General features: G+C 42.9%; 1 protein-coding gene across 1 annotated transcript; it reads left to right on the forward strand.

Annotated features, from left to right (window-relative positions):
* The first annotated feature begins 324 nt into the window (after positions 1–324).
* LOC129182611 (organic cation/carnitine transporter 2-like) lies at positions 325–14,034 on the forward strand. Its single transcript, XM_054778981.1, has 10 exons — positions 325–732; positions 1,975–2,078; positions 2,159–2,313; positions 2,460–2,631; positions 8,997–9,123; positions 11,178–11,278; positions 11,952–12,166; positions 13,468–13,650; positions 13,736–13,871; positions 13,962–14,034. Exons 1-10 carry the CDS (start codon positions 325–327, stop codon positions 14,032–14,034), a joined length of 1,674 nt encoding a protein of 557 aa, XP_054634956.1.
* The last annotated feature ends 3,479 nt before the right edge of the window (positions 14,035–17,513 follow it).

The raw sequence follows: 17,513 nt of genomic DNA on the forward strand, positions 1-17,513 counted from the left end.
GTATGGAGGGTGTAAAAGCGGTGCAATGATGTGTGAGCGGTAAAAACCGTGTGACCTCCCGTCACCCTCCCTTCATGCACTATCACGTCTGCACCTATATATGCAACACCTCCACACCGCCACCAGTGGTCAACCAATCATAACACGCCACAATTACCCTAACACAAACCAGGTGAACTAAACCCAAAGCAACATAAATAGCTCCTACAGCTGTAATTGTGTAACCAGTCTAATGACGCAAGTTTATAATCTGTAGTCTCAGGTCCATGATCTTTAGTTGCTCTTAACAGCACAGACGGTAACTTAGAAACAAAGAGTCTAATCATGGCCAACCTGAAAATTCGAGACTATGACAGCATCACGTCTTTTCTGGGCTCTTGGGGAGCCTTTCACCGAAGGGTTTTCATAGCGCTGGCCATCAGTATTTATCCTAATGGCTTCATTAGCATCTATATCGTGTTTGTCGGCGACACTCCGCCTCACCAGTGCTATATCCCCGAAAGCTCCAACCTCAGCGAGGCGTGGAGGAACGTGACCATCCCCATGGAGACGGTGGGTGGCGAGGAGAGGCGCAGCTCCTGCTCGAGACCCAACCTGGAGATGGTCAAGAACTACTTGCACAACGGCATCGTCCCAAACATGGGCGGCAACGTGACAGAGATTCCTTTGGAGGCCTGCAGAGACGGGTGGACGTACAGCAAAGACATTTACGAGTCGACCATTATCACAGAGGTGAGCTGCAGAGCTTCAGTCAATGTTTTTAAGATAATCTAAGATGAATCTCAAACTCTGACATCAATAGAATGAATGATGCATCTCTCCAGAGCTTTGTACAAAGTCTGAGCTAAACACAGCAAACACAAGAATGCTGCAAAATAAGGTTTATTTAGTATTATAGTATTCATTTAAAATGTAATAAAGCTAGATAAAAGACTAAAGGCCTAAAACAGTCATTTGTAGCATCCCTTCAAATCGGAGAGGTATTGCTGACAACTAAAATATATAAAGACATGCTAGTTAATGGATGCCAGCTTAGCGTATGTTGGTAATCGCTCCCTGATGCCTTAAGAGTTGCAATAGACATTCTGTTGTCAGTCTGGGCTTTTAGTTCAATGGCTAGCACAATGGTTACACAATCAAAAAGTTTAGTAGTTTGATTAATTGCGCCAACTAACGTTAAATTCACTAATTATTGGTTGGTTTGTTTGTTTCTTTTTTTTTTGTTTTAGTCCATCCATCCATTTTCTCCTGCTTATGGGGTCTGGGTCTCAGGGGCTGCAGTCTCAATAGGGATGCCCAGACTTCCTGGTCTCTGGCCACCTCTTTCAACGACACCGGGGGGCCACCGAGGCATTCTCAGGCCAGCTGTGAGACGTAATTACTCCAGCGTTTACTAGACCTACCCAAGGGCCTCCTCCTCGCTCCCAGCTGGGCATGCCCGGAACATCTCACCAGGGACACATCTGGACTCGATGCCCGAGCCGCTTCAACTGGCTCCTATTGATGCGAAGAAGCAGCCTCCAGGATTACCGAGCTCCTCACCCTATCTCTTAGAGTGAGTTCAGCCACCCTACGGAGAAAACTAATTTCGGCCACTTGTATCCACCAACTTGCCCTTTTGATCACGACCCAAAGCTCATGACTTTAGGTGAGGGTAGGAATGTAGATCGCCCGGTAAATCAAGAGCTTTACCTTCTGGGTCAGCTCTGTCGTCACCACGTGACCACATTACTGCAGACACTGCAGCGATGTGCGTGTCAACCTCACAGATTGTATTTTAAAAACTATATAGTTGATCTTCGGGAAATCTTATGGGGCAAGTACAGAGGCTTAGCAAGACCCCAGTAAATTGAATTTAAGTTTATTCTGTTACAGTCTGATTGCATTGGAGTGGTGCAGTTACCCAATGCATACTTGTGTGTTTTATAAACTGATTCATTCATTGCAAATAATTGACATGTGTATATTGTTTAGTGGGACCTGGTTTGTGGGGATGCACACAAAATCCCACTGTCCTCCTCCATCCATTACTGTGGCTTGCTCTTGGGAGCGTTCGTCTCAGGCCAGATGTCGGACAGGTGCGTGCATCACGAGACGTCGTCATCACATTGTCGTTGGAGACACATTCAAAAGGATTTCTCTGCCTTTCTAACAACAGATACGGAAGGAAGCCAGCCCTGTTCACCATGATGGTCCTTCAGACAGTGACTGTGACGGCACAAATATTCTCCCCCAGTTGGGAGATCTTTGTTCTCACCTTCTTTTTCGCCGGTGCTGGAGGGTTTTCCAATTACATCATTGCGTTTGTGCTGGGTATGTTATGGGCTTTTTGGATTTTATCAAAACAAGGGCTGTGGTGGCTGCTTTGGTGGGGTTCTAATGCTAACATTAGCTATTAGGACAGATGATTATATCAGGACATATTGCTATTTAAAAACTGGTGAATGTTTTGCTTTTAGGAACAGAAATCCTGAACTCCAAAGCTCGGGTGGTCTTCAGCTCCCTCGGTGTTTTCATGAGCGCAGCCATAGGATACATGCTCTTGCCACTGGTGGCGTACGCTCTGCGGTCATGGCGGATGCTGCTGATTCCAATGGCCGCATCAGGACTGATATACATACCGCTATGGTGGTGAGAACGTGTGAACACGCAACAATCTCCTGACAAATAACACATTTCTTACTAAGAGAATTTTCCAGTGTGTTCATACATTCACTGGCCAATTAATCACAAAAAGTATTCAGGCCCCTCAAGATGCTCTTTTTCAAAACAGCGACTTTTATCTCGTGTTATTGGAGACTTTTGGAGACTCTAACATGAAGGTACGTGTCGCTGCTGTGGACCCCTCATCCATCTCAAAACACTCACAGGTGGCTCAGTCTGGTTTGTGACATTAAAAAACACAAAAAGAAGCGACGAAAGTTCATTTGTAAAGCGGAACCTCGGTTTGTGTCAATAATTTGTTCCAAAAGTTTGAGGCAAACCGAAACATACAAAAACTGAGGTAGTTCGTCCCTTCCATCTGACCATTTTTTAATACTGCTATTTTTTATACACTAGGGCTGCAGGAATGCTGGAGCCTATCCCAGCTGACTTCGGGAGAGAGGCAGGGTACACCCTGGACTGGCTGACAATTCTTTCAATAGGAAATAATGTAAATCCCTTTAATCCGTTCCAGACACTCAAAACTATTAACAAAAAAACATTTCTTTTTACAGAATAATTATTTTTTTACATGCAGAAAACAATGCAAAATAATTATAAATGAGGAAAAGATGGAGTTTATTGTTGATGCAGACCCGTACATCCTGGCCAGATTGAAATCAATAGTGTTTCTCACCTTCTTTATTGAACTGTTGACACATGGCGGGTTATTTAGCAATCAATAAAAAATACACAGATAGCGAGTCAGCAATGCGGAGGGTGCTTTGTTTGCGGAACTACCAGTTTATTACGTGCAATATTCTATTAAAACCAAGATAGTTTACGAAAACCTAAGCAAAAATTTCAGCGAAAATTTTTGATTTTTGCAAAAACGGAATCATTCAAAAATTGTGGCGTTTGACCATATTTCTATACATACAGTGGAACCTCGGATAGCGTACCCCTGGTTAGCGTATTTTTAAGTTAAGGTCATAAATTTACACCAAAATTTTGCCTCGGGTTATGTACATTTTCCGGTTAGCGTACAAGACGTTGCGAGTCTTGCCCTGTTATTAACACATTACATGAGTACAGCTATGTTGTTAATGTATTTTTAATCACAAAACATCCTTAGCTTCTAACAAAGAAGCTACCTTGCTAAGTTACAAAATGGCAACCGGATTTGGGGGTCAGCGATGTAGCCCCTCTATGATGTCATCAGTGGTTGTCTCTCAAAAATGTTAACAAAAAACAAATTTTTACAGTTTTTCATTCATAAAATAAAAATGCACATAAATGAGGAATGAAAAGGATAAACATTTAAGGTTACTTTTACCTTCACTGAAGACGTGATTCCTGATGTGAGTGTTCCCAAAGACACTATGTGGCAGCAAAACACCACACGGACACCACCTTCTTGTTTTGTCATTTCTTGAATTCAATTCAATTCAGTCGTGTTTTCCACCTTCTTTATCAAAATGCTGGCACATGAAACATTCTGTGGCTTCATTTTGGGTTACAGAGGTAATGTAGCCGCAAGAGGATACAAGCCAGTGTCTTATTGTGCCGTTCCCAAGCCCGGGTAAATACAGTAGGTTGTGTCAGGAAGGGCATCCGACGTAAAACTTTTGCCAAATCAAACATGCGAATCAAACCTATGACTTCCATACCGGATCGGTCGAGGCCCGGGTTAACAACGACCGCCATCGTCGCTATTGACCTACAGGGTGCCGGTGGAAATTGGACTACTGTTGGTCGAAGAAGGAGAGGAGGAAAGTGTGTCCGTAGAAAGAGAGAGAAGAGGAACACCAAGAGTATAGGACTGAGAGTAGGGACTCTCTGAATGTTGGAACTATGACAGGAAAAGGTAGAGAGTTGGTCAACATGATGCAGAGGAAGGAAGGAAAGCAAGGAAAGTAGACATACTGTGTGTCCAGGAGACCAGGTGGAAAGGTAGCAAGGCTAGAAGTTTAGGAGCAGGGTTCAAGTTGTTCTATCATGGTGTAGATAGGAAGAGAAACGGAGTAGGAGTTATCTTGAAGGAGGAGTTGGTTTGGAATGTCCTGGAGGTAAAAAGAGTGTCAGATAGAGTGATGAGTCTGAAGCTAGAAATCGAAGGTGTGATGGTCAGTGTTGTTAGTGGGTATGCTCCACAGGTAGGATGTGAGCTGGAGGAGAAGGAGAAATTCTGGTTGGACTTGGATGAAGTGATGCAGAGCATACCTAGAAGAGAGAGAGTTGTCATTGGTGCAGACTTCAATGGACATGTTGGTGCAGGAAACAGAGGTGATGAGGAGGCCATGGGCAAGTTTGGTATCCAGGAGAGGAATGCAGAAGGACAGATGATGGTTGACTTTGCAAAAAGAATGGAAATGGCTATAGTGAATACTTTCTTCCAGAAGAGGCAGGAACATAGGGTGACCTATAAGAGTGGAGGTAGGAGCACACAGGTAGACTACATCTTGTGTAGACGGTGTCATCTGAAGGAGATCAGTGACTGTAAAGTAGTGGTAGGCGATAGTGTATCCAAACAGCATAGGATGGTGGTGTGTAGGATGACTCTGGTGGTGAGGAAGATGAAGAGGACAAAGACAGAGCAGAGGACCAAATGGTCGAAGCTGAAAAAGGAAGAGTGTTGCATGACTTTTAGGAAGGAGTTAAGACAGGCTCTGAGTGGTCAGGAGGTGCTTCCAGATGACTGGACAACAACAGCTAATGTGATCAGGGAGACAGGTTGGAGAGTACTTGGTGTGTCGTCTGGAAGGAAAGTAGACAAGGAGACTTGGTGGTGGAATGAGGAGGTACAGGAGTGTATACAGAGAAAGAGGTTAGCTAAGAAGAAGTGGGACACTGAGAGGACTGAGGAGAGTAGACAGGAGTACAGGGGGATGCAGCGTAAGGTGAAAGTAGAGGTAGCAAAGGCCAAACAAGGCGCATATGATGACTTGTATGCTAGGTTGGATAGTAAGGAGGGAGAGACTGATCTATACAGGTTGGCAAGACAGAGAGACAGAGATGGGAAGGACGTGCAGCAGGTTAGGGTGGTTAAGGATAGGGATGGAAGGCTATTGACAACTGCCAGTAGTGTGATGAGAAGATGGAAAGAATACTTTGAAGAGCTGATGAACGTGGAAAATGAGAGAGAACAAAGACTACAAGAGATGACTTTTGTGGACCAGGAAGTAGCAAATATTAGTCAAGATGAAGTGAAGAGGGCATTGAAGAGGATGAAGAGTGGAAAGGCCGTCGGTCCTGATGATATACCTGTAGAGGTTTGGAAGTGTCTAGGAGAGGTGGCAGTAGAGTTTCTGACTGGGTTGTTCAACAGGATCTTAGATCATGAAAAGATGCCTGGGGAATGGAGGAGAAGTGTGCTGGTGCCCATTTTTAAGAACAAGTGAGATGTGGCAACTACAGAGGAATAAAGCTGATGAGCCATACAATGAAATTATGGGAAAGAGTAGTTGAAGCAAGACTAAGGGCACAAGTGAGCATTTGTGAGCAGCACTATAATTTCATGCAAAAAAAAAAAGAGTACTACAGACGCAGTATTTGCTTTGAGGATGTTGATAGAGAAGTACAGAGAAGGCCAGACGGAACTGCATTGTGTTTTTGTATATCTGGAGAAAGCTTATGACAGGGTGCCCAGAGAGGAACTGTGGTATTGTATGAGGAAGTCTGGAGTGGCAGAGAAGTATGTGAGTGCGGTACAGGACATGTATGAAGACTGGAAGACAGTGGTGAGGTGTGCTGTAGGTGTGACAGAGGAGTTCAAGGTGGAGGTGGGACTGCATCAGGGATCAGATCTGAGCACCTTCTTGTTCGCTATGGTGATGGACAGACTGACAGACGAGGTTAGACAGGAATCTCCATGGACTATGATGTTTGCAGATGACATTGTGATCTGCAGTGAGAGCAGAGAACAGGTGGAGGAGAAGCTAGAGAGGTGGAGGCTTGCCCTGGAAAGGAGAGGAATGAAGGTTAGCCGCAGTAAGACACCGTACATGTGTGTGAATGAGAGGGACCCAAGTGGAAGAGTGAGCTTACAGGGAAAAGAGATCAAGAAGGTGGAGGATTTTAGGTACTTAGGGTCAACAGTCCAGAGCAATGGAGAGTGTGGAAAAGAGGTGAAGAAGCGTGTACAGGCAGGATGGTACAGGTGGAGAAAAGTGTCAGGTGTGATGTGTGATAGAAGAGTTTCAGCTAAAATGAAAGGAAAGGTGTACAAAACTGTGGTGAGACCAGCGATGTTGTTTGGACTCGAGACAGTGTCAATGAGGAAAAGACAGGAGACAGAGCTGGAGGTAGCAGAGTTGAAGATGCTGAGGTTCTCTCTGGGAGTGACCAGGAAGGATTGGATCAGGAATGAGTACATCAGAGGGACAGCCCATGTTAGAGGTTTTGGAGATAAAGTCAGAGAGGCCAGACTGAGATGGTTTGGACATGTCCAGAGGAGAGATAAGGAATATATACATGTAGGTAGAAGGATGCTGAGTTTGGAACTGCCGGGCAGAAGGCCTAGTGGAAGACCAAAGAGGAGGTTTATGGATGTAGTGAAAGAGGACATGAAGGTAGTTGGTGTGAGAGAAGAGGATGCAGAAGACAGGGTTAGATGGAGGCAATTGATTTGCTGTGGCGACCCCTGAAGGGAAAAGCCGAAAGGAGAAGAAGAAGATGATCTTGGGTTACAGAGGTGAGAAACACCATTGAATCGAAGAAATAACTCATGGCAAAACAGGAAGGTGGTGTCCGTGTGGTGTCTCGCTGCCATATCATGTCTTTGGGAACACTCACATCAAGAATCATTTCTTCAGTGAAGGTAAAAGTAACCTTCAATGTTAATTTATCCCGTTCATTCATCATTTATATGCATTTATATGCCTTTGAAGTTGTTTACTGCATGCAAAACTATAATTGTAAAACTAAAAACATGTTTTCTGGAACGGATTAATTGGATTTACATTATTTCTTATGAAAAAATTTATTCAGTTAGCGTCCGTTTCGGTTAAAGTCGAACCTTCTGGAACAAATTAATGATGCCAACAAAGGTTCCACTGTATTTGCTTTGCTTGCCATATTTTATACTCGGGGTGCACAGTGAATACTACTAGACTGATAGTTAGCGGGCCGACATGCAGAATTATAACATCATAACGATGACATGAATAACTACAGAAGCACTCAGAGAGAGCAGACCATAGTTCCCCCTATATTTTAATTGACACCAAAATAATAATCCTACATTTTTTGGATCAGTGTGAACCCATTATTCAGTCACTCCTTAGTCACACACTGGTGTTGGTAATCTACAGTACGTAAATCTGTAGACACAGCTGCCCGGTGTAGTGTGATGGAAACGTGGCTGCCAATTCTCACCACAGCCTCTCTGACCACCACCAAACATTCATTTGCATTCATGGGCAGCATTCATGGACAGCACTGGTGGCAAGGTGGTGTCTTGCCCACGATCGAACCACCGACCTTCCGGTTTTTGGATGACCTGCTCAACCTCCTGAACCACTGGCGCCCCAGTCATGGAAAAAATGATTAGACCACCCTTGTTTCTTCAGTTTCTTGCTCATTTTAATGCCTGACACAACTAAAAGGTAGCTTTGTTTGGACAAATATAACAACAAAAATAGCCCAAAAGAGTTAAATGTTTTGGCAGTACAATGCTATCGCTATTCATGTAAGAACGTAAGTGATTTTGGTTATTATCAAGAAAACCATGGAAGTTGCTATATCAGCTCTTAAATTCAACTCTTATGAGCTTTATTTGTTATCATTATATTTGTCCAAACAAATGTACCTTTACTTGTACCAGGCATTAAAATGGATCAATAAACTGAAGAAACAAGGGTGGACTAATCATTTTTTCCATGACTGTAAGTTATCACTTCTCGGTATTGGTAAAGAAGCATCCATATACCGCTTCTCCTCATTAGGGTCGCGAGGGTATGCTGGAGCCTATCTCAGCTGATTTCGGGCGAGAGGCGGGGTACACCCTGGACTGGTTGCCAGCCAATGGCAGGGCACATATACAAACATAGAGTCTCCAATTAACCTAACGTGCATGTTTTTTTTTCGGAATGTGGGAGGAAACCGGAGTACTCGGAGAAAACCCACCCACGGGGAGAACATGCAAACTCCACACAGAAATGCCCCAGGGGAGAATCGAACCCAGCTCTTCCCGATCTCCAGACTGTGACTGTGTGGCCAACGTGCTAACCACTAGACCACCGTGCGGCCCTGGAAGCATGATAATGAGAATTTTTTTTCTCTACCTACTTTCTGTCTCTACTACACCGTTATTCCTCTCAGCGCCCTAAAAATCAAGCATTAACGTCTTGCAGGTTCATACCCGAGTCCCCTCGTTGGCTGCTCTCTCAGGGCCGTGTGGACGAGGCTGAGGCCATACTGAAAGATGCTGCCAAGAGAAATAAAGTTGCCATCCCAGAGGCAATATTTACGCAAGCTGAGGTATGTCAGGTTGAGGTTGTTTTTCGTATACATGTGATGGAGCGTCATATCCAGGCGGCCAAGACTTGGTGCATGGGGCCGGCTGTTAGGGTCTCGGCCTGCCCGAAGAGGCGCTCACACTGTCACTTTAACTCTCTTGTCAAATTGTTCCTTTTTGTAGAAATAGTCGTACTTTTCTTCACTGTTGATTCAAGTCCAAATTAAAGTTTGCTTTGGAGGAAACTAGACGTTTTCCAAGTCCAAGAGCAAAGTCTCAGAGAAATGTGGATCTCGACTGACTCGTCTCAAAAAGTTTTGAGCAGGTGAAAATATTTCTAAGTTTTGCAGGTTGATGAAAAATTCAAAGTCCAAAATGAAGCACTGTAGGCAGGTTCCAGCTACAATCAAAAAAGTTCATTCCAAGACAACTGAATTTTTCACCTTTTACGACCTCTTGCTAAGGCAGAGGGTATTAGCTGTCTCTAGTAGCTATTCTGATTGGCCAAAATTATGATGTCATATTAATATCACATTTTGTTCATACACACTCCTTATATAGTTAAAGGTTAGGCATGGTGTTACCGTTAGGCCTGTCACAATTATCAATAAATCAATTACCCGCAAAACAAACTCGATAATTTTGCCTCTATATGTTCAAATGTGCATGTTTTCCTCCTCTCTCTCGACCAAACAGGCTGGATGACAAGAGGGTTCAGTCTGTGTATCTGTGTCAACACCTGGGTGTGTTGCTTCTACAGCGGAATGAACGGAGCGAGTGAACCCTCCTGTCAGTCATTCAGTCTTTTTGTCCCAGTGAGGAGAGGCGCGCTACGCGCTACCGAGTGCACTACTCGCTAGCTGTGTGTGTCATGTGATATACGACGGAGTACTTTCTTCGTGCCAGTTGTGTATATTTGTAACATGAAAACGTTTGTGGCAAAGGCAAAGAAATGATAAATGTTACAAAACAGTGGAACTCACGTTTTGCTGCATCCAAAACATCCACTGTGACCAAACCTTGACAAAATGTCGCACCTCATTCAACATAAACGGTGTATTCCACACACAATGTTGCTAAAAGTGAATCAAAGAAGTGTATATGCAAATGAGCTGACATCGGCATTGACACAAAATGTCAACTTCAACAAATTTCCGGGTTATTTCTCAGTTTTTGTCAATATTCAGAAAATAATAAAAGTGACACTAATTCCAAATCCGAAATATTATGATTGATTGTGATTTTTATCTAGGTGCAATTTCTGTATTTTTTGCTAAAATAGACAGAGTCAATTTTATTTTTATTGGGGTTTTGTTTTGTTTAATTGATTATGTTGTTTATTTGTTCAATTTATTGTCTTTAAAAGCTCTTGACATTCCAATTACAATGTTAAATACTCTCGAGAAATGAAAGTTTATTGCTTTTCATACGGTGTACTCACATTATTATGCCATACATTGTCATTACATTAGTGAAAAAATGGTCTCAAAATAATTAACAATAATTTGTAGTACAATCATTGTCCAGCAAAATTTGTTATCGTGACAGGCCTAGTTCCCATAAAATGTTGCCAAGTGTTGTCTCAGCATCTACTTGGTTAAAAGGAGACTGTTGTGCACACAAGGTACCGTACTGCTGTCATCCTAAATCTTTTGTCAGTGCTAAGACACATAGTACACACAACCAGAGTGGCCCAGAGACCCTCACTCAGCAAAAGTCCCACCATTGTAACGTGATATTTTTCTGGTAATAGCCATATGTGCTCAATGCTGTCTCATACACCTACTGTATGCACAATGGCAGCCTCTGCTGCACACAAAAGGGTACTGACTAAGTTAGTTACTAAGGGATCATTTGGGGCCGACACTCCCATCACAGAGGCGACTTGGGGTCATAATCAAATTATTGTATCTACTGGAATTAAACTGTTTAACATGCATGATTACATGCGGCCACACAATGGTTATAATACAAATATTGTTAAGAAAGATTTTAAAAGTAGTTTCTCTTTTGTCCTAAAAAGAACACCACACATGTTTAGGGAGTTACTAATTCAAATCTTTGGTTTGTGTTCCAGATTGAAGATGCACTGACGATGAAAGACAAGAAATACAACATTCGAGACATCCTGAGGAGCTGTAACGTATTAACCATCACCGTGTTGTGTTCACTTCTGTGGTACGTGCATTATTCGTGTGTTCTAACTAACTTTCTTGCCTTTATGCGGTGCTGCAACTCAAATATCTGTGTTGCTGCCAACCTTAAAGGGCCCACATTATACCATTTTTCAGCAATTATACGTAAGCGTTAGAGTCCACAATACTGTATTGGATGCTGATGCTGGAATTGAGACCGTTTAGAAGTACTTTTAATAAGCCCTACTGTGTGTGTGCGTGTGTGTGTGTGTGTGTGTGTGTGTGTGTGTGGCTTTAATGCTAATGAGCTGTGTTTGTCTCCGACAGAGTGTGTGTCCAAGAAGCATTATTGTGTACTTCAGCCACTTTTTTGACATACACACTGTAACTCTGCACATGTCCAATGTAATATATGCCATATATCACACACAACAACGTACCATTAAGGGCACAACACTAGCATAGCTACGTGAGCTACAGTGCTAACACGATTTCATGCTAGGTTAGTGTATTCACTCAAACTTACAGCTCCCACGTCTGCAACAAACTGATGAATAGTAGCCACACTTGTATTTTAAGATGTGCAGAGAAGCCCGCTTTATTTCAAAGCTGTCCATAAAGTAGTGGGTGCACACGCAGGACGGGGCTCATGTAGCGAGGCTTGCTGCCTACATTGTTCCATGACATCATTCCGTTATTTATGCATTTTCCTGCAGGTTTGTCGTCACCATCAATTATTATGCGTTGATCCTCAACACCTCCAACCTGCATGGTGACCCCTACTTCAACTGCTTCCTGTCTGCGGTGACGGAGGTGCCGGCTTACCTGATTGCCCTACTGCTGCTGCACTTCTGCTACTGCCGCGTGTGCCAGTCGTCCACGCTGCTGATGGGCGGAGTCATGATCCTGTGTGTTCACCTCATTCCCATAGGTAACGACACCTGACTTTCTGTTAAGGAGGAAGCAGTCGTTTAGCAGTTAGGCAGGCATTGAGTCTTATTGGCTTCCTGTTTTTTATGGTTTCTTTTCATCTTTTGCATAGTCAGCAACTGGGGGAAGCTGCACTTTTCAAGAATACTATTATGCCATATTTGAGTAATTGTGATTATTTGAGTCATTGTAATTCTGTCACTATTCCTCAGTGTTATAACTTCCTTTCTTTTCAGTGTGACACTAGAACTGAAGCATAAACATCAGCAAGTCAATGTCCTTGCATTATAAGACTGAATCAACAGCGCCCTCTGCTGGTGCACTCCGGGTATCCGCCATCCAGTCATGACGTTGTTGACTGCACTGTATGGCTGTGTCATGACTACAGCTGCCAAAAATAGCGCGTTAACAGTGGCAACTAATTTATTTCATTATTTGAATAAAAAATTGAGTGTAATTAACATATGCACATCATGTCAAGCCACGCATCTCTGTTATGACGCCAGACAGCATAGTGTAGTGTCCCCACACAGTCACACAGAGTCTGACACTCTTTCATAACTTTATTCTGACCTGGACACATGAACAGCAGTGCAATTGCAACCCCATATATACCTGCATATCTCCAACTCACAAACATGTCTTGAGGGGGATATATGGCGAAGCGAGTTTAGTGGATTAGCGAGCTGCACAGACTTGCGTGTTCAGCGACGGTAGCTGGTCGGGACCTTACCGCTTGGCTAGTTTAGCCCTAATCGTAATTATAAAGATAAAAATTGCATCTCTGTGTGTAGTTTGAGATGTCTGCTCACCATTGCCGCGGGGGAGCAAGAGCGAATCAGGAAGGGAGCTTTATGTCAGCTGACTGATGTCATACAAAGTGACGTTTATGTGATTGACCCAAACTACCTTCACATAGTGGGCACCCCTGGGTTAGACAGTTGAGGTGCATGTTTGAGCGCTACTCAGGGATTAATTCCATCCATCCATTTTCTATGCCGCTTATCCTCATTAGGGTCGCGGGTATGCTGGAGCCTATCCCATCTGACTTCGGGCGAGAGGCGGGGTACACCCTGGACTGGTCGCAAGTCAATCGCAGGGGGGGATAAATTCCAATTGGCGAAAATGACGATGATTGGCCAAAATGTGCGGGGAAGTTGCGGGCATTGGCCATAGCTGGGAGGCCTCCAGAATTTGCAGGGATTGGTTGGATTTGTGTGAATGGCCAAAATCCTGGAGGGCCCGCCTCATGTAAATTTGACACTGCTAATCACAGCACAAATGATTTCATGCACCTTGCAGATCTACAGTGGGTGGCCGTGCTGCTGGAGATGTTGGGCAAATTTGGCGTAACGTCTGCGTTCTGCGTGGTGTACACCGTCACGTCAGAGCTCTTCCCCACCGTTATTCGGAACACAGCCATGGGGTGCTGCTCCATGGCCGCCCGTGTCGGAACCATCATCTCCCCCTTCATCATCTACCTCGGTGTGTGTTAAATTTTCCATGTCGTACAGTTTAAGTCCTAACGAGGTGTGCAAACGGGTTGTTTGTGTCAATACTTTCTCACTAGGCCAGTATTATAAAGCCCTTCCATACATCCTCATGGGAACATTGGGCATTTTCGGAGCTCTCCTTTGTCTCCTGCTGCCAGAGACGTTTGGGAAGCCTTTACCGGAGACCATGACGCAAATGCAAACATTGTGCAGGTGAGTTTACATACAAGGTACACTCCAGGACCAATTCTTTAGGTACACCTACACTATCAAACTTACCAAACATATTTCAATATTTCACAGGCAAAAAGGCAAAGAAGAAAAGGAGCATGCAGTGAGCAAAAAGGGTTATCAGAATAATGAATCTAAGTTTTAACGACTCAAAAGGATTTTCTTAACTTAGTTTATCGTCTGATAGTGTGAATAAAAATGTACTTAGGTTTGGCAATGGGCTTAAAGACATGTTTTCCCATATGAGACTTTATCATTATTACTTGAAAGTAAGTATGGGTACCTGACACATTTGAACCGATAAGGTACCGACGGACGGTACCTGGGAATCAGTTGTGCTCCTCAACATTTTTTTATTTAAGATATTTCTCTCTTGATATATAACAAACAGCAAATATATCAGAAATATAGCTATAAAGTATATATATATATATATATATATATATATATATATATGTATATATATATATATGTGTGTATATATATATCAAATATATCAAAACAACATCCACCTGTTTGTATTGTAACTAGTGTTGTCAATCGATTAAAACATTTAATTGCGACTAATCACATTTTGTCCATAGTTAACTCATAAATCAATCCCAATTAATCGCAGATAGAAAGAAGTTTTTATCTACAGCATAATAAGTAGGGATGTAATTGTCTTTTGTGATAATAACAACCTTTGTTAAGATACGACAAGATATTTTAAAAACAGAACTATTTGATACAGTTCGATACCATGTACAAATGATACGATTTGATATGACTCAATGGTTACGTTTGTTGATGTAGACCAGGAGTCAGCAACCTTTAGCATCAAAAGAGCCATTTTGCCTCCTCTTCCAGTAAAAAAAAAACAAAAAAACAATAGTCAGGAGCTGTAAAACATTACACAGCTTATAAAATTGTAATCTTTTTTAAATGTTACCTGTTACAACAACAAAATTCAACACACAGAAGTACAGCCAGCATGTGTAGGCCTACTCTGAAATCATTTAAACACTGAACTCTGTAAACCAGGGGTGTCAAACTCATGCCATGGAGGGCCGAGACACTGCAGGTTTTCTTTCCAGCCAGTCACTAAAGCAGGTGATTGTAATGATCAACACCTTCAGTTTGAGGGAAGGAGCTCATCAATTAAATCACCTGCTGAAGAAACTGGTTGGAGAGAAAACCTGCAGCGTCTCGGCCCTCCATGGCACGAGTTTGACACATGTGCTGTAAGCCTTTTTGAGTGGTTCCCATATTTGTTTAAAATGAAAAGAAAATGTAGCCAACTTTACGATAAAAAAGCTCATCAGAGTTCACATTTGTGCATATCAGTGGTGTTTGCGTTTACACCTGTGCTGAATTGTCATCAATAACCACTCTGTTGGTCCTGTCCTTGACTGTCTTTGCAGAGAGGCATTCTTTCATTTCCTCAATCATTTCCTGTTTATTGTTTTTAATTTGGAGAATAGATGCGCTGATATTTTTATGAACGATTGTTTCATGTATTCTCCATCTGTGAATGGCTTCTCCCTCCTTCCTGTCACGGCCCGTAATTTAGCAGGCGTGACAGTGTGTTTATGTTTCCTTTGATGCCTATGGTTAGACTCTTATTTTGTAATATATTTCCTGCCTTGTCCTGTTTTCTGTTTCCCATGCTTTACGTTAATCACTAGCACCTGTTTGTAGTATGAGTCATTTCCCTTTTTAGTTCGGGCTCTCTGTCCTTAGTTTAATGAAACATTGTTGTTGGTATACCAGGTGTGTCTGAAAAGTAACAGGACTGGGTGTGCGGTATGAGCTCAGGGCAAAAGAAGGACTAGCAAATTGTGTTATCATCTAACATGATATTTTGGGACTATGTAACTGTAATCTCAGTTTTCTGTAATCTTGACCAACCTGACTGCAATGTGATCAGCATGGTTTTGACCAAAGTCATGTTCATCACATTCTTCGATGTGAGAGGCATCGTCCACCGTGAGTTCTTGCCACGGGGCCAGATGATCAATCGGCATGTCTACAGAGAGGTCCTGCAGCATTTGCTTCACTCAGTTCGCCAGAAGAGACGAGAGTTGTGGCAGGACAACTTGTGGCTGCTTCACCATGACAATGCACCTGCTCACAATACCCAGAGCATCCGGCAGTTCTTGGCCAAGAAGAACATCACCGTGCTGGAACAACCTCCCTGCTCAGCTGACCTTGCTCCATGTGACTTTTATCTTTTCCCCAAGTTAAGGGAGTCATCAAGGGGACCTGTTTTGGAGACGTGGAGGCGGTAATGACGGAGCTAAGGAGCATTCCAGAAGAATCCTTCCAGCAGTGCATCAAAGGAATGGAATGTGCATTAGACTTGAGGGGGATTACTTCGAAGGTGAAACCATGTAAACTGTTGTTTGGACTTGAAATAAATTGTTTGTGACACCAGTCCATTACTTTTCAGACACACCTTGTATGTCAGGGGTCAGCAACCCGCGGCTCCGGAGCCGCATGTTGCTCACCAACCTCCTAGTTGCGACTCCCTTCGCCGAGCGCAATGCTTTTTTTAACACTGAAGTAGGAGACATGCATTTCCGAAAAGAATGTGAAATATCCGAATTATCGCAAATCTGTTAATGCATCTAGACTGTGTTCTGACCACTGATTGGATAGGCAAGGCAAGGGGAGGTAGGCTAGTGTATGCAGTGAGTCTCACTGCATGGGAGAGAAAACTAAGTGAGGAAGTTTTGAGATGAGTCAAGGCAAGTTAGTGCGCTGTAAAATAAAACTGTGTGTAATTAATGAGAGCATAACATGTTTTATAAAGAGGCGCGCACAGTAGCTACATTATGTGCTCGGTGCCCGTGACACGCTAATTGCCGAGGTGGTGACTCCGGGATAGGCAGATTGTGTGTGCCGTGAGGGAGCTGACGGTGCACTCGCTGCTTGTGACTGCCGCTGTGAGGTGGGGCGGACGTTACAGCACCAACCGCAGAACAATTTACCAGAAAACCTTACATTTGTTGCTAGGTGCCTTTGAGAAAATAAGTCACCAAGAGGGTTTGGAAAGTTGCCGGACTTAACGACATGAAAGAACCTAAAAGAACCCTTCATAAAAATACAAAAGGCAGCGGTATCATCTGCAAATAATACCAACATTAAGTCCTTTGTTACTTTACAAATGTCATTGACATACAAATTAAACAGTTTTGGTCCCAATATGGACCCCTGGGGTACTCCACACGTAGTATTTAAACTCCCGGATGTATATTCTCCTAGCATTATAAATTGCTTCCTGTTTGCTAGGTAGCTTTTAACCCAATTCAAAACTAATCCTCTGATTTCATACCTTTCTAATTTTGTTGTTAAAATATTGTGATTAATTGTATCAAAGGCTTTTGTCTGATCCATAAACACTGCAGCTGCACATCTTCTATTGTCTATAGCAGTTGTAATTTCCTCCGTGATTTCGATCAGTGCCATAGAAGTTGAAATGTTAGCTCGGTAACCATATTGACCGCTTGCTAGTAATTCATTCTCATTAATAAATGTGTCCAACCTGTTATTAAATAGCTTCTTCATAATTTTAGAAAACTGAGGTAACAAGGAAACTGGTCGCTTTTAATTTGATGTTGTTCCAGTCTTAATTTTACACAA

The sequence above is a fragment of the Dunckerocampus dactyliophorus genome, chromosome 6 (assembly GCF_027744805.1).
Source record: "Dunckerocampus dactyliophorus isolate RoL2022-P2 chromosome 6, RoL_Ddac_1.1, whole genome shotgun sequence".
In the NCBI taxonomy this organism is placed as follows: domain Eukaryota; kingdom Metazoa; phylum Chordata; class Actinopteri; order Syngnathiformes; family Syngnathidae; genus Dunckerocampus; species Dunckerocampus dactyliophorus.